Source organism: Phycodurus eques, chromosome 12 (assembly GCF_024500275.1).
Source record: "Phycodurus eques isolate BA_2022a chromosome 12, UOR_Pequ_1.1, whole genome shotgun sequence".
NCBI lineage: Eukaryota > Metazoa > Chordata > Actinopteri > Syngnathiformes > Syngnathidae > Phycodurus > Phycodurus eques.
This window is the reverse complement of record NC_084536.1, coordinates 20553200-20573226: the sequence shown is the minus strand read 5'-3', so window position 1 is coordinate 20573226 and position 20027 is coordinate 20553200. Positions and strand designations below refer to the sequence as shown.

Below are 20027 nucleotides of genomic sequence, written 5' to 3'. Positions count from 1 at the left end.
ACATACGACACTTGGACACTGCATAATGAACTAGTTTGCGCTGCTCTGTAAGAATATGTTGTCACGCCATTCTTAACTGTTGTAATTGATTTGTATTCAGGGCATAGAAGTGTTTTTTTTACTTAATATATAAGTATAATTATGACTTAAATACTGCGCTAATGTAGGTTAGTGCGAGACTAACGTCCGTTCCGGCTTGCGTACAAAAATGATCAACACTGAGGTGAAACACATGGCAGCAGACTTGAATGTTACAATTTGAGAGGCATTCCACTGAACAACGTGGATTTGTTTGTCCAGATTTTTTTTTTGTTCATGGTTTCAACACATTTTTTTTGTTTTCCATCCACACATGGGCCAAAAACGGTACTGCATATCACAATTTGGACAAATAAATGACAATATAGGTTTTAACTTCCTCACTTGATAGAGAAAATCACAGAGATGGCTGTGCAGCTGCGCATCTGTAATTAATTGATTTCTGACAAACTAGTGGAGCGTGGTTGCACTTTAATAACAAAGAAAGGAATAAGCAAATCACAAACATTCACGTACCATATTCCCTGATTAAAGTATCACAACAAACCTGTTCATGCATGCATGTTCTAGGCTCTCTGTAGTCTCATTCCAATGGATGGACTCCTTTACTCCTAATTTTATTCAGGAGCCATGTTTTTGCTCTCTGCTGTGATTACATGAGATTTTCTGTCTTAATATAATATATACTAGCTTCACCTTCTAATACAGTCGTATTAGAACAACGATAGAATTGCAGTAGCAAATGTCAGGACTCGACTGTGGCCAACGTCTAGCACATGAAACACAGGAAGGGACTGCAGCCAAGAAGTAGCATGAGGTCAAGGTCCCATCAGTCTGCACTTCCTTCCTGTCTTACTGTCCAAACAGATAATGGATCATACTTTACTGGTCTTCTTGCTGATATATTTTTCAAACTCTAAAAGAAGTCATACAGGAATAGTCCCATGCTTGACATCATTGCTCCTTCCATGTGTTCAGCTCGCGTTTGGATGTCATTATGAGTGTGACACTCGTTCATTCATTGGGACTGTAACAGTTTGTGACAGTCGGCTGGAAATGGAGGTGACCCCTCATGTTGTCTTTCTGTCTGTCTACTGCTGACCAATCGCGTTGTTGTAAGACTGCTGCGTTCCATTGAGACCCTCAGCTGTTTCCTTGTGTTAACACCCAGCGTTGTGTAGCTGTATGCGTTTGTGTGTGGCTGTGTTGCTGTGTATGTGAGTGAGGAAACGGCTCCTGTCTTGACAAGCAGCTGTCGTAAATGCCATCATGCCTGTCCAGTACTTGAATCTTGCACCTTGTGTGTGTGCATGTGTGTGTGTGTGTATGTGTAAGTGTGTATGAGTGTTTCGTGTGTTTGTGTGTGTCCATTAGTGAGTATACATGAGTTTGTCCATTTGTATGTGTGTCTGTGTGTGTGTGTATGTGTGTGTCAATGTTTCCAGTTCACGTGTGTTCATGTATGAGTGTGTGTCCGTGTTTGTGTGCATGTGTGTCAATGTGTATGGCCTGCGTGCGTTTCAATTTGTGTGTGTGTCCAATTGTGTGTGCGTGTGTCTGCGTGGTTTTCTGTGTGTGTTTCCACACGTGTATGTCCGTGTGCGTGTCCATGCGGCTCAAGCTCGCTTTGCCGTGCCAACCCACGCAAGCCTCTTTCACACAGTTTCCGCCAAATTTCCACATCGAAGACGTATCAGTTGAGGCAGCGTTTACCCGCCCGTGTCTTTCACGCAGCGCCCAACAAAGCCAGACATGTCCGTGTCCAGTCCCAGATTCCCGCCATTCCCTATCGATCCCGCCTCCGATACTACCTCCGAAGCCTGCAAATTTGTGGTTCGACTTCAGCCCTTATTTCAGTGTCAGTGCTATTCGCACTGAACAGCGACCATAGAAAATGTAAAAAATAAAAAATCCTGGCTTTAACAGGCAGTGTGAAAGGGGCTTGGTACTATTCTGCTCTCTTCTATTGTTATTGCTCCTGCATTGTGGTCCAGTGTGAGGCTTGGTGCAAATTGATGATGTGAGTGCTGGTGGCTGCGTTATTCCAACACTTGTGTGATTGATGAGTATTCTTTCCAGGGAAGCTTCACTTAGCATCCGTCTCTACCGCTCTGCTCTAACTTGTATTGGGTCTTCACCACCTTCTCTTTCTTTTTCTGCATCTCACTCACTCCTCACCTCTTCTCACCCCCTCTTATCTGTTCTTCTCCTCAGCTCAGGACTATCGATTAGGTGTCTTGGTGGATCTCTGTCTGACCCTAAGTGAGCAAGTATGTGCGTGCGTGTGTTTGTGTGTGCGTGTGTGTGTGTGTGGTGGGAGTAGTCTAAAACACCTGTCTTCCCGACAGGTAACAAATGCAGCATTTTACCTCCCATGGTGAGGCGTATTGTACCCTGGTGGGCCGCTCAGCACTCACATGCATAATATACACATCACACATTCTGACTGAGCTTATGCTTCCAACATCTCCAGTGTTTTTGTTATTTGTAGTCACATTGTCATCATCCTATTCTGAATGCCAGCCTTTGGTTTGCCACACAATTGGAATTTAGATGGATCGTAAGGTGTAAGATTTGTACGTTTACACATTTAGTTCTTACGTTGTCTTGTCTAGTTACAGTCAATATTTCTTTTAAAACATTTTCTAGGCCATAAATATAAAACAATCAGAATTATAAATGGTGGTATTTTCAGCTTGCTTTGTGCAGCATGACGTATTCTTACCACACAGATGTTATGTACTGTATAATGTTGTGGCCCACACCTTTCACGTTATTAGCTAACCTCTTGATAATGCAGTAAATGAAATAAATCCTCCTTTGTAGCTCATAATAAAACAGTTTAACAAGGTTAATGAAAGTCATTGTGAGGCTTTACTTCTTGAGCCGGGCTCGCCTATACTCAGAGACGTCCCTAATTCATAAAGAGTAGACGCAAGGTCGAAATTGCAGTTCAGGTAAAATGCCACATATTTTAACAGCAGACAGCGCATGCAGCAGAGCATCCACAATCAGGCTGGAGAGGTGATTATAGCTATTGTATGGCAGGAAATTAAAATGAGCCCCTGGTCATCACTATCGATCTGCCAAAGGAGAGAAAAAGCGAAGGCACAACGTGAGATGAAGAGCATAAAAGAGAATGGCGAAGGTGAGAGATGGACGCTGAATCGTTGATGTCTGTATTTGCATGTTTATGTCTGTCTTCGAGCCGTCTTCACACTTTAAGACATTAATTGCGAGGACCCGTTGACAGATTAAGTATTCAGGGTCTAGGACTTGAATTTCAATTTGATTAAATATAGATTAGCGCAAATTAAGATGCAAGACTTTTTTATGTTCACTTCACCTTACTTTCCATGAGGGCAGGTTTTATCTGCCATGGAAGTCATGTTTTCATTGGGTTGTTTGTTTGTGAGCAACCTCTTACAGATTTCTAATATATGCCTATTTATTATAATAGGTTAGGTTATCTTCCAGTGATGTTCACCATACAATTTTGCTCAACATTTGCATATATGTGCTTTGTGTATGCAGGGCCAGAAGCTGTAATGTCAAACCAAGTTTAATGTGGAAAATCCCATGTTCTCATCTGTGTGAATTCTCATCCCAGCAGAGTGTCATCCTTTGGGGTCTCAATAATTTAATAGCGCAATTTTATCCTGATGAATATTTTTTTTTTCTACAATATCTGCTAACAGGTGGACCTCTACACTTTGAAGGTGATCACAGGCATCGCCATGCAGGGTGCCATTTCCAAGGAGACGCAAAAGTCGTACTATGTGACTACGTTCAAGCTAGAGGTCAGCACCAATGGCGAGGACTGGATGGTTTACAGACATGGCAAGAATCATAAGGTAAGGTCAGAGCTCAGCCCACCCACCCTCTCATAATCCCCCAAGAGTACAGGTCGGAAGAAAGTCAACTACAAATAGTGTGGGTAATATTGGGTGACAGAGGCTTTGACATGGGCATATGTGCTAATGGCTGAAAGAAATATGAGATGGAATATTCAGCAACAGAGTTGACCACAATCCAAAAAGTCCCACCTGTCTGTCTGAAATTACAGCCACCGTCATTCATTTGGCTTAATTTAGGGTTTTTTAATGATCAAGCACACGTCTCCAATCTCCTAATGATACCTTACATCATTGCATGCGACCACACTGCACAATCTGCTTTTCTCATCACATCTGGTTACTGTTACTTACTTAAAAAAAAGTAAAAAGTTCTGATTATTGTCAGCCTGAGAGAACACTCTTCTAAGCTGCTCCTCTAACGTGTTAAAGCATTCGAGTTGCATTTCAGTCAAGGGATGCTATGAAGAACACAAGCAGATGGTATCAGAGGTCTTAAAATCACTGCCACTGTGGTTTAATGGGAAAAGCATTCCTGCACTGGTCCAGCGGTTGCGACTGTTTTTACCATCACAGACGTTCCTCCCGTGCTAGCGGTCCACACATTTTGTCCTGCGGTCTAACACCATGTCTCCCGCTCGGCTCTAAACCTTTCAGGAACACTCATGCAAAGCCGTTCGCTCACGGAAACATCCGTACAAAATGTTCTCGAAACTCTTGAGAAGCAGTGAAAGCATTCTTGATTCTTTTGTGAGTTGAAGACTCAAAAAGGTTTGAAATGGCCAGGGAATCGATAAAAACATTGCTTCTTTTGGGGTTAAAGAGAAAAACATCATATTGAGGGATAGTAATGAGGCTTTGCAGATTGAATTTTTCATAGATGAAGCATTCAGGTGACTCAGCGTCTAAATGGAAAGAACTTAGTTTGATGATGATGTTTTGTGGTTGGTACCAGCACCCATAATCCTGCTTGATTCCGCATAACCATGGAAAGCTGTTTCACAGCTGAATGATGACAGCGACACAGATGGGATGTGCATGTGTTACTCACGTTTTGCCCGAGTTAAATCTTTTGAGGGGAGGGATTTACATGGTGATAATATCCTTCCCTTGTCTTGTATACACACACACACACACACGCACACGCACGCACATTGCATCCTGCAACCATGTTAGAGGGGCCCTGGTGAGTCAGGGACATTTTTGAATGATAATGCTGCATCCCAGAGTGTCCCTCCTCACTTGCCCTACTGTGAGCGTGCAGTGGCAGGGGAGCTGCATAATAAACAACACAAAGGTCTACCGCAGTGCACTTGTTCGGCTCTCGTTATTTGCATTACAGACATGTCATGCTATTACCTAATATTATTTCATTTCACTTAGCATTTTGGGGCGCGTTACACATATTGCACATGCCGAGGCTCTGCCGAATTCAGTGTTGAAAACACATTTAAGGATTTGCAATCAAAATTCAACAGATTTTAACATTTGCGATTGTCGGGAGTGACCATTTTCCCCATTTGCACCACTCAACGTAACAAAAGGGTTTTGAAGCCTGAAGACACAAACTGAAAATGGGTGTCAAAAGGATGTTTTTTAATACTACACCGAATGGAGAATGAAGAGATCTTGAAAGGTGCAAAGACATCACAGCCAAAACTAAAATGGTATAACAATGCCAGGTTTTACTTGACACGTTTAGATCAAGTTCAGTGTTTCTTTACAAAGTACCGTTGGTAAACTACTGGCCCAATATGCATATTACTATTAAATAGTGGCTTTTTGACGGTTCTTATGGTTTTGAAACTTTCCAAAATATATATTTAAAAAAAAAACAGTTTTACTTGGCCATTGTCATATAACTAACTGTTCACCTCAGGGTCATTACTTCTTTCATTTGTTAGATTATACTGTTCCCACTGGTTTTAACGCTGCAGTGTTATTGATGAATTCATAAAAGATGAAGCAACATTTTTGGACAAAGCTAACTAGAGAGAGAAAACCCGCTGACAATTTATCTCTTGATGAAATTATTTTATCAGCCGGTGCCCGATGGCTCGTCTTAGCTGACGTACATTCATGGCAAAGCAGCAGCATTCGAAATGGCATAAGCGGCTATAATGCATAAATCATTAAACAGCAGTGGTCAACAGGATTTTTTTTCCTCAGGTCTGGATCCCATTACAACAGGCTCAGATGGACACATTTACTGAGAGAATGTACCTTTACATGAATGACAGATGAGAAAATAAGTGTTTTACTGCATGCCTTGGAGATCAACTACAGCCTAGTACACGTGCAACAAAATCAAAGTCCTTAATAAAGTGACCACTTGCCAGACATTTTCATTTATTCGCCCCTTCTCGAGTTCTCTCTAAATCTCTCCATCCATCAAGGGCCTCCCTCTTGTCCATGCATGCACACTCTTCACATCTTCATTTGCATTATCCTTCCCTCCTTCTTTTCCACCTCTCAGCTTTCCCATTACCTTAACTCAATCGGAAAGTTTACGCCGCTCGAATAAACGACGGCACGTTAATCTCGCTGAATTGTTGCCGTTTGGGTTTTATGAGCAAGAAACATTAAAAGAAGGTCAACATATAATGAACAATAGCGGTTTCTGCCCTTGCTAAGAAGCACTTATCCCAATTGCAATTGTTTATTGCAGGCATGAGAATAAAGGCGCGGAATACAAGCATATACATAGTTGAACGAATGTTAACATCTGGGTGAGAGCCCGTAGGGGAGGTGCAACTGTCACATGCAGTAATGATTTGTGTGATCGGTAATGTATTTGATAATGTCATTCAGTGCTTTTAATGTGAGCCAGATGAGACATATGGAAAACACTATGACTTGCAGGAAAGTAAGAGCAACGCAAACAAAAGCTCAAACAGTCCACTGAATTGATAGAGTGGACAGAGTGACTCGGAAAGCCCGGGTTAGAAAGTTTCCTGGGAACAAGTGAGTGAATGAAAGCGGCAGAAGGTGGGAAAGAAGTGCACACAAGGGGGGGAGTTGGGAGCGAGATGATGATGGAATGGATGGATGGGAGCGCAAATGGCGCCAGGGAGCAGAAGGGGAATAATGAGAATAGCAGACGAGGGTGTTGCCTGCACAGATGTCTCCAGATAGATCCGCTGGCCTCCGCAGCGCAGCCTGCAAGGAGGTGAAGAGAGGGGAAAGAAAATAAAAGGACAAGTGCAAGTACATGGAGAGGAAGGCTGGGAGTTGAAGAGAAATCAAGAGGGAGGCGGAGGTCAAAACAGACGTGATAAATGAAGACGCTCTGTGAGGAAATGGAGAGGAAAAGGACAAATGGGGAAATTATCAGGTAGTCATGTATCATTTCCTTTATAAAGCATTTGGACTGAACACAAACATATTCACGCACAGACACAGTAGTGTAGTAGTGTGTGTGCTTGCGTGTGTGTGTGTGTGTGTGTGTGTATCTGTGCGTGCGTGATGAGATGCGAGGAGATGGAGGATGTTTTACTATTTTATAACTCTGTCCGCACACATATTCACAAAAGACGCACATCATAGATGTTTGAATAATTCAGTGTGTCTGCCTTGGTCCTTCCTGGCTGACTGACGAAGGACCCAAGGGCTCACGACACGACACACGCACACACGCACACACAGGACACACCTGTTCTTTTGTGAGGTGAGCATGTTGTATTCCTCCTCATGCTCTGCATCTATGTTAATGTGCGAGGTGTCCGGGTTAGTCGCTGACCAATTTGAGAGCCAGACACACAAATTTAAGTTGTGGGTCCCTGCAAACCATTGTTGGTGTAGCTAAAAACTCTTTTTTTGAGGGTACTCAAAGCGCTTTAACACCGGCTCCTCATTCACCGACTGATGACGCAGAATCAGGAGCAACTGGGGGTTCAGTATCTTGCTCATGGTCACAGGGCTCAAGGCCTTTGGGTTCTCTGTTAATGACCATCCTGACATGCAACATTTCGAGGGTACGAATAGCCCGTGGCACAAGAAGGCATACTCCGTTACCGCCATGTTTACTGGTACGGGGTGTGCTTTTGATACCTGGGGCTTCAGTTGAGATTGACCCAACTCTTAATACCACCCACCGCTCTTATGTTGCAATTATAGAACTCATCAATACCGTAGAAAACCGCAATATAACAGCACGGAACTGTGCCACATACACCATCTGGAGCAGTTTAGAATCATTCAGAATTCATCATATCATAACATGACAAAATAATTAAAAAATAAAAAATTAAATTCAAAAACATTAAGCGGCATGGTGATCGACTGGTTAGTGCATCTGCCTCACAGTTCTGGGTGGACTTTGCATATTCTCCCCGTGACTGGGTGGGTTTTCTCCGGGCACTCCAGTTTCCTCCCACATTCCAAAAAAAACATCCATGGTAGGTTAATTGAAGACTCTAAATTGCCCGTAAGTGTGACTGTGTGTGAATGGTTGTTTGTTTGTATGTGCCCTGCGATTGGCTGGCGACCGGTTCAGGGTGTACCCCGCCTCCCGCCCGAAGGTAGCTGGGATAGGCTCGACCCTAGTGAGGATAAGCGGTAAAGAAAATTAATGGCTGGATGGATAAAAACATTAAGCTCACCAAAGATGCTGATCATTAAATGTATTGTGTGGAGTTTTGCTTGTTGAAGCTGGCTGTAGCAAGTTTTGCTCTGACCAACCAAGCAATGGACGTAAAAATGCTGACATCATTGATGATGACGAATTTGAAATCTGATTGACGAAAGAAACAGTCCCATTGCTAATACTGTATAGTTTAAGTTACCTCTGCCAGACCTACTCATTCTGAACTACATATTCTGAAGGCCCAGAGGAGATTAGATTAGCATGGCAGCACACAGAGGCTGAAAGATGATTGGACAAAAAATAAATCCGACTTCCAAATACACGTTCTGGAAGCATGATACAAAATGAAGAAAATAGACAGTTGAGAATAAATTATTATAATTTTATGGAACAAATATTAGAAATCATGTTGTAAATGTATGTCAGTGCTTCTTATAAAGTAGTATTCAAGACAGTAGATTAGGTCTTTCAGGCCCTGAAAGTCCACCACTGATATTTATGGCCTAAAAATATTTACTGTAATGATGACTTTAGTACTGCGTTAGCGTACGACTTCGGCGCCTTCCCGCTTGCGTACATGAACTCGGGTTACATTGCTGCCAAAGTAACGGAATTCCATCGAGATCCTGCTATCAGCCAGCTGTGTCTTTTTAACAACAGCCCATTAACAAACATTCACAAAACACACATAGTCTATTAGATGATTGCTGCCCAAGCATTTTCTACATTGTTAACAGTAAATTGAGGAGTTTAAGACCGTTGGGGGGGGGGGGGGGGGGGGTTTGCTACATATCACCTAACACCTCCCCGCATTGGATGCTCACTTGCAGAGCCAAAAACACATTTATTAATGCTTGTACACAAACACCGGGTTATGCATAAATAATCACACAGTTGTCTTCAGTAATATAGTCCATAAATTATCTATACGGCTTATCCTGTTCAGGGTTCCAGGATGCTGGAGCCTATTACACCTGACCTTGGGCTAACACGGACGACATGCTGAATTGGTCAATCGTCACTCACAGAGGCCATACTCTATTTACAGACAAGCATTCACACCGTCACTAAAAGGGAATTGAACCACGCGACCTGCACGAAAGTCAGTCGAGTAAACCACAGTCACCAGTGGTAGTGTACTTTGTAATTCTCGACAAAATCCAGGAAGGCAAAGCAGTTGTTTTAAAAATATGCACCCAATTATAATTTTTTTATGTATATATTTTATTGACATTCCATTGTTTGTTTCGTTACACATAAAGCCACATAACTGGAGAAAGTGTAGTATGGCGCAAGAAACCAAGACAAGTATTCTGTCTTTTTTTTCATTACTTTCCTTAATTTCACATAAAGTCTTAATCTCAGAAGGCCAATATCAGCGAAGGTGTTCAGTTTGGTTTGGACTGCAGAGAGGTCAGAGTGCCATTCTAGTATTAAATCTTAAGGAAGTTTATAATTTTATGAAGCAAAAAAAAAAACAAAAAAAAAACATTAACAACTCAACATTAGATCACGGTGTTAAATGTGCACAGTAGCCTTCCACTAAAGGGATTTGCGTTTACTTAGGGGTTGTAAAACAACATTTGTCACAGTAGAAGTCGCTCTACATTCGCAGCTCTTTTTGGTGACCCCGAACAAAGCTCTGTGTGTATTTGTGTAGACGAGCGTACCGAGGAAATAGTTTCACTGGCCACCGAGGGAAATCAGAAGGCCACCACCAGCCCAAAATCCTCAGAGTCAGACTTTATAATTATACTTTTTACACAGTGACACACGCACATACGCTTGTAATTACAATCCCATTACGTCTTTTGGGGCCTCTTGGCATTTTCCCTCATTTAACTGGCATTGAGGCCATTAGAGGGGCACCGGTTCAGCGAGTCTGCCTTCATATGGTACCCCCATTTGGTCGCGGGTTCAATCCCCAGTTGGCCCAGTGCCTTGATGCTTCTCTTGTAATTCAGAGAGCTTCTTTATTCACACTTTTTCACCCCTGAAGGCTTCTGTTGTTTTAATGATTCGGGACCAGGGAGAAACGATGAATCTGCACACACAAAACACTCAAAACAAAACAAGGCAAATGCCTATAAATGAGCACCCAAGCAAGTAATTACAAGGCCTTTGGCTCTGGTGAATGAGGTTTACTGCACTCTCACCATGTTGTTTCCGATGCTGCTGTAACGAAAGAGCGAGGCACAGAGGAGAAACAGCTGTAGTGAAACAACAGGCGGTATTTTATGTAGAGATGAACATGTTATCATGACAGGGAGACAGAGTGAAGATGTCAAACTAAAAGCCAGAAATAGGCAGAGAATACAAAATGGGAAGCCCAGCTGTGTTTGCCTGAACCGAGCCCAACGCAGATGACAGCCATAAACGTACATGACGCTGTCAGATAGAGACAGAAATATTAAGTCATGATGTCAGAGAAGAGAGAAGAACACTTCTGGCAATGTGAGCCTGCATCCAGTGTGTATTTTATCTGCTTGTTTGTGTGTGTGTGTGTGTGTGTGTGTGTGTTAGAGGAAATATTTTTTGTGTATGTGCACTTGGTGGGGGGTTCGGCACCGAGGGCACCAGCAGTCGAAAGACAGTGTGTGTTCTGTGGAGTGTGTTTAGAAGACAGTTGAGACTGGATGACAGTGTGTGTGTCTTTTTTTCTCTCTTGCTCACTGTGTGTGAAGAAATAACGATTGTTTTTCTTTGCGTGTGTGTGTTTGCTCGTGTGTGTGTGTGTGTGTGTGTGTGTGTGTGTGCGTGTGCGTGCGTGTTTAACTCAAGAGGACATGAGAAGAGGATGCTTTCCCGCACACTTACACCCTTGATTTATGACACACAAGGTGGCCTCAGACTGTGCGTCTGTGTGTGAGTCTTGAAGTCAACCTTTGCCCTCATACTGCTCTTTCTTTGTGAAAAGGAACATTATGTACAGTGCATTTCTGTACATACACTGGGTTTGTGCGTGCGCTAACAAGAGCGTATTTATTTATAAATCTTGTCACGGTGAACAGACCACCATGAACCATAAATATGCGCGGCGATGATTAACTGTAGCCTTTATTTTTGCTCCCCCTAATAAAACACACGCCAGTGCAATGACTTTGTATATGCAAGGGTTTAACAAACAAGAACATCCAGTGGGTATTTTTTTTAACTGCTCGCCACAGTAACAACATCATTACTACAATGAACACAAATCATTGGTCAAATGCATTTGTTTACATACTAAGGTTAGATAAAGAACATGCGTCCATCTATCCATTGTGGGCGAACTGGAGCCTATCACAGTTGAGGCGGGGTTTACCCTGGACTAGTTGCCAGCAAATCACAAGGCACTTATGGACAAATAACCATTCTCACCTCTGGACAAATTGGTCTTCACTGAACCTAACATGCATGTTTTTGGAATGTGGGAGGAAGCCAGAGTACCTTGACGAAACCCACACAAGCATGGGCAGAACACACAAACTCCATACAGGAAGTGCTCGAGCTGAGCGTCGAAGCCACAACCTCTCCACTGTGAGGCAGATGTGCTAACCACTAGCCCAGATAAAGAAATTGGACAAATATTTGCTCAATTCAAAGATTTCATTCAGCTCAAGAAAATGATGCCATGTGATATGTTTTCAGTGGTCAGTGGAGGTAAATCTTATCTGATCCTTTAGTGTGGCAAAATTAATGCACTAAACTCCAAAACTAGCGCTCACATATCATTTGATGTCCTTAACTGACTTTGCCTTCATTCAAAATAATTTCAAAATAAGACATTTAAAGACTGGGCAGCACGATGTGTTAACCGTTAGAATCTACGTCTTACTTCCACATTCCAAAATCATACAAGTTGGTGGTTTTGAATCTGTTCAGCAATGCCGTGCTATCAAGCATAATTTAAAACAGGATACAATAGTGTATGCTTGTATTTTTCCAACATGACTAACTTGTGATGGTTTAGTCATACACGAAATTATATCCCATCCTTATTTTTTATTATTATTTTTTGTTTTACAGCTCTTCAAATAGAAGAGATTGATTGTATGCAAAATGGAGTGTCAAAATTGTGAGTGACCCACACTCGATTTATTGCAGGAAGTACCACAAAGGTTCTTTCAATACTTTTTATGTTTTTGAATACTTAGTATGTTTAGTCAAAGACTTTCAGGCATCACTGGAGCCACAAAATTTGATGTGTTTAAATTAGATCAAAATCAAGGCTCAGTCCCAAGAAGTGCGTCATACAAGGAGATGACTTCTGAGCAGTCTTGGCCGTCTTATTACCTCTGCCAAGGAGTTTTAGATTCACAGCCTCAAGGCTTCTTCCCATTGCTCATTACTTTTACCGGGTGAACACACGTTTGACTCCGTATGATTTGTTTTTGTATTGTACGAATTCTGATCATCTCTTTGTTTTCTTTTTTTTGGGATTATACTTCAAGACCATCACATGAGATCTTCCTCAGATGTGTTTTGGTATTCTAATTCCTTCTGCTCCTCTGTTTCTGTAGGTTTTCCATGCAAATACCGACGCCACAGAGGTGGTTCTCAATCGGATCCCTCAGCCAGTACTGGCCCGCTTCGTGCGAATTCGACCTCAAACGTGGAAGAACGGCATCGCGCTGCGCTTTGAGCTTTACGGCTGTCAGATTACGGGTAAGAAAGACGAAGCATCTTTTTCTAGAGAGCTTAACAGAGGTTTTCCGGCCAATCTCCTCGAGGGGCTCCTGTAAAAACATGCTAGTAGTTTTATAGGGGGTGATATACTGGCGTTAACATTGGGTCACAAGGTGGGTCGGTACAAGAACAACTCCCTCAGAAAACATTTCCTGTGAAAACGTTGTGCGTAAATCTTTTTTATTTCTCTGCATTCGTGTCATCATTTTGTCCATCCGTCGATTCATCCAAAGTTTATTTTCATACTTTCCTGCTTTCCATCATTAATTCTCTCCTTTTCACATGCAACACACCCACTCTCATGCGCTTTCAAACTCTTGCCCTCCCTTGTTCCTCTCCCTATCCTCCCTCTCAGGCTCCCACACACGCACTCGCACGCACGCACACACACGAAACCCAGTCGGTCCTAATAGAATAATACTAGAGTGTGATGTGTGGGTGATTACATCAGAGAGTAACGGGCTCTCGGCTTTCATCTGCGGCCCTGGCAAACAAACGGGATTTCAACCAGCATAATCAGCTCAATACTATAAATAGATAAAACGTAATTAGAGAGTCTGCGTTTGTGTGTTCTACGAATGGTATAGGTGCAGGTTTCAATCAGTGTGTGTGTGTGTGTTTGTGTGTGTGTGTGGTGTGTGTGTCTGTGTTTTCACTGTATCATTATTAGGTTAGGTTCTCTCACTGCTGCCATTGTAGTGGCCATCAAGAGCGACAGATGCGCATGCTCTTATCTGGGGGGCCTATTTCAGCACCCACAAGGCTCGCAATCACACCCCATACACACAATATGATACTGCTTGTGTGTGTGTCTCTATGTGTGTGTGTGTGTGTGTGTGTGTGTGTCTTAAAAGAACGCAAAAGAATTCCTTGCACCTTTTCGTGCTCCGATTTCCTATTCTTGCCTTATTTGAAAACCTGCACTTGTACTGTGTGTCATGTGGCATAAGAGTAAGCTTTGAGAGCAGCCATCAGTCAGTATATATTATTGAATTTGCTTATGCAGCGATACAGTTATTGGAGGAGACCAGCAAAAAAAGATCTAAAATATTCAAACACTCTATCAGTGATTCTAAAAGTGTGGTACACGTATCACTAGTGGTAGACGGGCTCCATCTAGTGGTGCACAAAATAATCACTGCTTAAATTAAAGTTCAGTTGGATTTAACATTTAAGTTAACATTTAAGTTTCATCTCCATCCATCCATTTTCTGAGCCACTTCTCCTCACTAGGGTCGCGGGCGTGCTGGAGCCTATCCCAGCTATTATCGGCCAGGAGGCGGGGTACACCCTGAACTGGTTGCCAGCCAATCGCAGGGCACCTACAAACAAACAACCATTCGCACTCACATTCACACCTACGGGTAATTTAGAGACTTCAATCAACCTACCATGCATGTTTTTGGGATGTGGGAGGAAACCGGAGTGCCCGGAGAAAACCCACGCAGGCACGGGAAGAACATGCAAACTCCACACAGGCGGGACCGGGGATTGAACCCCGGACCTCAGAACTGTGAGGCAGACGCTCTAACCAGACGTCCACCGTGCCTGTAAATTTCATGTAATCTTTAAAAATTGTTTGTTTTTCAACATTTATTGAGTTAAAATGTACATTTTTGTATTTTCCTAAATATACAGTAAGTGGAATGTTAATGTTCAAACTGCACATAATGTGGCTTCCAATATAATTTTTAGGAATAAAATCTGTCTTGTTTTTGATGACCACTCAGGCCTTCTATGCTACTGGATTTAAATGTTGGTGACAATAGTGGTACTTTAATACGATATGTCCATCGACGATGACTCACTGCGACCCTGTGATGCTTCTGGTCACCATTATATTTAAACGCAGCAACCCATTACAGGGGGGTCCTCAGTTTACGACATAGTTTTATGCCTACGGCAGCGACGTCACCGGATTTTTTATGTAGGTCCTAACGTGATATACTGTAGTATATCACTGGTAGTGAAGCTATAATAAATAATAAATATTTGTATGAAAAACAATTCTTGCCCATAAATATAAAATAATCCAACGAAAAAGAATGGTGGTAACTGAGCATACCTTCTTGTGCCATGTGACGATGTATTCTCATGCAGTGTGCATTTCGTAAACTCAAAATGTCGTATATCTGGACCGTCCACCATAAATCGACGACGCCCTGTATTTGTTCCTCTATTACCAAGAAAAACATCTTACAAAACTGGAACACTAAAAAAAATAAATAAATAAAAAATCTCACATCGTGTCACTTACTGGAACATTCTGGCAGAATAAAAATAAAAATAGACAGAATTATTGCATGACATGGCCACTTATCCTACCCATGACTAACATGGACACAATTAACTCAGAGACGATTGAGGCTGGGTCGCGCGTCAGTCTTCCTAGTGGTGTGGGCATGCGGGTTTAGAGGCTTTGTGGATAGGGGGCTCATGGTTTTTGCGGGCGCTTGGGCTCCCGGTGGCTTGGATGGGCGCAGTCTGGAGTGTTCTGATCTTGTCCCAAGGCTCATCTTCCATAGAGAGCAAATGTTGAAGACGGCAGTCCAAGGGATTATCGACTCAACTATAAAAAATATGCTTTAGTAATTTTTAGTCCTGCTATTGAAAATACAATTTTGAGGATTTAGTTAACATTAGATGTACTGTACGTGAATTGCTTCAGTATTTTTCTCACATTGCACAAGCAACATGGGAAAGGGGGATTCAGGCAGTGTCCAGGGATTAATGATCCCAGTACTTCTTGCCTCCCCACCCCATGGTGGGGAGGCAAGAAGGCAATCGCTAGTGTGAATTATCTCCAATCCAGCAAAGTGTCTGAGTAAATCATTCATTTTATGAAAAAGCTGCTATGCCAAATCATTAGAAGGCTGGCTAAGCCTAATGTCTTTTGCCATGCAAGTTAGAATATCAGTATAATGAGCACAGTAAACCTTGTAAGCAAAGTCACCTGCAAGTAGCAATGCACTATTTTTTGTTTCTTTCCCCAGATGCAAACGTATTGACAAACACACACACAACCTATCACGGTGCCCGTGGGGATGCGATAATGCCCTATGCAGGTCTTTAAAGGCGCGCATAAAGCAGTCAGACAGTGACATGCCATTAACTTAAATCACACTTTTATGTCCCTCGCTCTTCTTTTTCTCACTTTCTTCCCATCCGTCTCCATGGCACCGTTCACTTTTTCTTCCCGCTCATGCGTTTTGCTCGGTCCTATCTATCGCCTCCACTCTCAGCCTCTGCTCCCGCTCTCATATTTTTCCTTTGCCCGCTCTCATTTTCTCGCCACATCTCTGCTCTTAAATCTTCGCCCATTACAGCCTCGTCCAAGTCTTCGTTCCCCCCAACCCCTCCTTCACTCTGTCTTTAATCTCATTTTATGTCAGCCCTGCAGCATCTATCAGTCATTTGTTTATAGCACGCTTATCATTCTGCTTGCTGGCTTTAGGTTTTCATGTGCATGTTTGGGAAAATCATTGTGTGTATGCAACTGCAACAGGCCTGCTAGTATCAGGATGGTGTGGATGTGTCCATTTTGTATATACGTTCAATTTATGGATAGTGGATATGAAAAGTCTACACACCCATGTTACAATCCCGGGTTTTTGTGATACAAAAAAATTAGACCAAAAATAAGAATTTCAAAGGTTTTTTGCACCGTTAATGAGACATATAACCTGTACAACTCAATTGAAAAATGTGTTTGAATCTTTTCAGAAGGGAAAGTAAAAATAAACAACTGAAATCACGTGGTTGTCCAAGTGTGCACACGGTCTCATAACTGGGATTTAGGTCAGAATTAACCGATCGCAAGCTGCCACCATTTAAAGAGATTCTGATTAACCCCAGATAAAGTTCAGATGTTCTAGTAGGCTTTTCCTGATAATTGTTGTTCTTTTTTTTCAAAATTTCCCAAAGCACAAGTTCGCACTTTTGGCCATAATTTCAAAAGGTATGATGGGCACAAACACAACAATACTCATCACCAAAAGAACACCACACCTACACTGAAGCATGTTAGTGGGAGCAGTATTATGCGTTGGGGTTATTTTTCTTCAGATGGAACTGGGGCCTTAGACAACGTGGATGTAATTATGAACAGTTGGAAATAGGAGTCAGTGTTAGCACAAAACCTTCAGGCGTCTGATAGAAAGCAAAAAAATGTCAGCAAAGCCTACTAGAATATCTGCACTTTGAATGGTGTCAGGTGTGTACTGATTAATGCTTAAATGCGATTGGTTAATTCTAAAGCCATGTCACAGATATAAGAGGGTGTGCACACTTATGCAACCATCTTTCAGTTCTTTATTTTGAAAATATTCCTAAAACTTCAATTGACTTGTAGAGGTCATAGGTCACATCAAAGGTGAAAAAAAAGTATTTAAATGATTTGTCTTGAACACATTTTTTTATATCACAAACACCATTTATACAGGGGTGTATAGACTTTTCATACCCACATTATGTTTGTGTGGGGTTTTTGTTTTTGGTTTTTTTTTGTTAACTGCGTGTTCACTTGCTATTTCTGTCATCTCCAGAGATCACATTCTCATTAGATCTACTTGTGAGCATCAGCTGCTCAAACAAATGAAAATAAACAATATGGTAATTGAATTTTCTCCTTCGGTTTTTATTGCCCTATAGAGGGAGCTTATCCACTGTGTTGGTAGCTGTTGTTGTTTATTGTTGATTCATTATTTACTGCAGTGAGGTGCGGTTGCAAACATCATAGCATTAAACATTCATATCCACCAAGACCCAGAGAATGTCACCATCAATCATCGTCACCCTTCACTGTCAATATCCTCCCTCTTTCTTGCCTTCCACTCATTCATTCTCTCCTATGCTTCTTTTGGCTTCTAATTTTCTCTTTTCGCATTTGCTTCCCTTGAAATTTCGATTGACCTTTTTGGCTTTTTTTTCCTTCAGCTTCCTTGTCCTTCAGCTCACCCTCTAATTTGTCTCTTCCTTCTCATCCTTTCTTTCACACATCATATCTCGTCATTTTATCACTGTCTTCATTTAAAATAAAATTCAATTCTTTTGACACTCCTCCTTTTTTGTTGCCATTATTATTCATGTATGTAAGATTCTGTTTCTCGTTTGGCTCAAACACATTTGTCAGTCTAATAAAGCACATCGCTTTGATATGTGCCACACTTTCATTTTGTTCTTCCATTTGGGACTTTCTTGCCTCAATTCCCCACGAAGAGTCCCGTTGCTCGGCTGAAGTTTTGCATTGACTTTGTAGCAGCATGAAGGCAAAATGCTCTGAAGGTTTGCTGGAAAGCGGTTCAGAGGAGCTGCAAAGTGGAACATTAGTTTAAAAAGAAAAATCACACAAGAATTTTCCCTCGAAGATCAAGTCTGCACCCATCTGTCAGCTCTATCAATACCTCCTAGCCTTTAGAAGGCTGGGCAGCGCTGGATCCGATCCAAACTGACATTGGGTGCGATGCAGGCTGCATCCAGAACATTTTGTTGGTAATTATTGGAAAACAACGCCAATAAGGATCAAAACAGCCCTGACTTGGTCTTGAAATACAAATAGAAAAAGAAATAAAATCACACAGTGAAAGCATCTACATTCTCATTGCAAGCTCATTTTAATAGGGAATGAGCAAAATAGTATTTCCCACAAGGTATTGGAGGACTAAAATGTGATTAAATGTGATCACCATATCAAAAATCTTTGTGCGAACCTTGTGTGCACCTCCATAGTCGGTCTTCCTCCCCGCTGCTAATGAACTTCACTTTTACAGTGTCCAGTGTATGTATACTAATGCAAATGATCACTAAATATGATCACTAGATATGATATTCATGACTATCATCCTCTATTTAGACGCTCCATGCTCAGAGCTTCAAGGCATGCTGTCTGGGCTGCTGGCCGAATCGCAAATCTCAGCGTCCTCCATGAGGGACATTCACGGCTCCATGGGCGCAGCCAGGCTGGTGGCCAGCCGCTCAGGCTGGTTTCCCAACCCGACACAGCCCATAGCAGGAGAGGAATGGCTGCAGGTACTTTCATGTAGTCATGACTTCTTCTATGGATTTAAACAAGACTGGTTACGTTATTAAAAAAAGGAGACACAGTACTTCTACTACTTGGATGAATGTTTAGTTAGTTAGTTACTTAGTTAGGACTGACTGTGATTGGTAAAGAGAAAAGTTCATTTATTTCAGAAGGTCAATTCAAAAAGTAAAACAATTATACAGCGTCATTAAACAGAAAAATGTTGGTCAGAAGGCCATCTAATTTCTGGATTTAAAAAAAATCAGCTTGTGATTGGGGCGTTTTTGTTAGCTGTTAGCAATAATCATCTTTTTTTTTTACGTTTATGGACAATGTGCACATACTGTACATTAACCAATATCAAAGATGAAAAGATGCTTTAACCAGGTTTAGCAGAAAGGTCATTTCCGTAGTCCAGAATATAAATAAACAAAGGTATAAAACCTCAGAATGGAGTACAAAACAACTAACATAAAATATTCAGAAATATAAAACCCCAATTAATAAAATTACAATATAAAGTACATTACCTACATAAAGTGCCTATAAGTAAAATAACAATGCCAATAAAATGATCAAAACCTACAATGTGTGGATGATGACAATGTAAAGTGCCAATGAAAAATACCAAAGGTATGAGAACAATGCTAACATTCTTACAGATTCAATTCAGTAGCAACCATGGTAATTCTGAGTTTGACGATTTAGATTTACCGAAGATATTTGAAATACCGGTACCAGGAAGGTCATTATTCTTTAATAGAGTTAGGGTCACTCTGTCAAGCATCCATACAAGGAAAAAAAAATTTGTGAATGAGTTTCACTTTTTAAAATTCATTTTTACTTACATGAATTAAGT

The 20027-nt window shown here is 41.6% G+C and overlaps 1 protein-coding gene across 2 annotated transcripts in view; it reads left to right on the top strand.

Annotated features, from left to right (window-relative positions):
* LOC133410383 (neuropilin-2-like) overlaps positions 1 to 20027 on the top strand; it is a 91558-nt gene that overhangs the window by 38407 nt on the left and 33124 nt on the right. For both annotated transcript variants that reach the window (XM_061691495.1, XM_061691496.1), the window contains exons 7-9: positions 3738 to 3893; positions 12981 to 13125; positions 18998 to 19173. In XM_061691495.1, coding sequence (XP_061547479.1) covers positions 3738 to 3893; positions 12981 to 13125; positions 18998 to 19173 — 477 coding nt within the window. The remainder of the gene's footprint in view (positions 1 to 3737; positions 3894 to 12980; positions 13126 to 18997; positions 19174 to 20027) is intronic.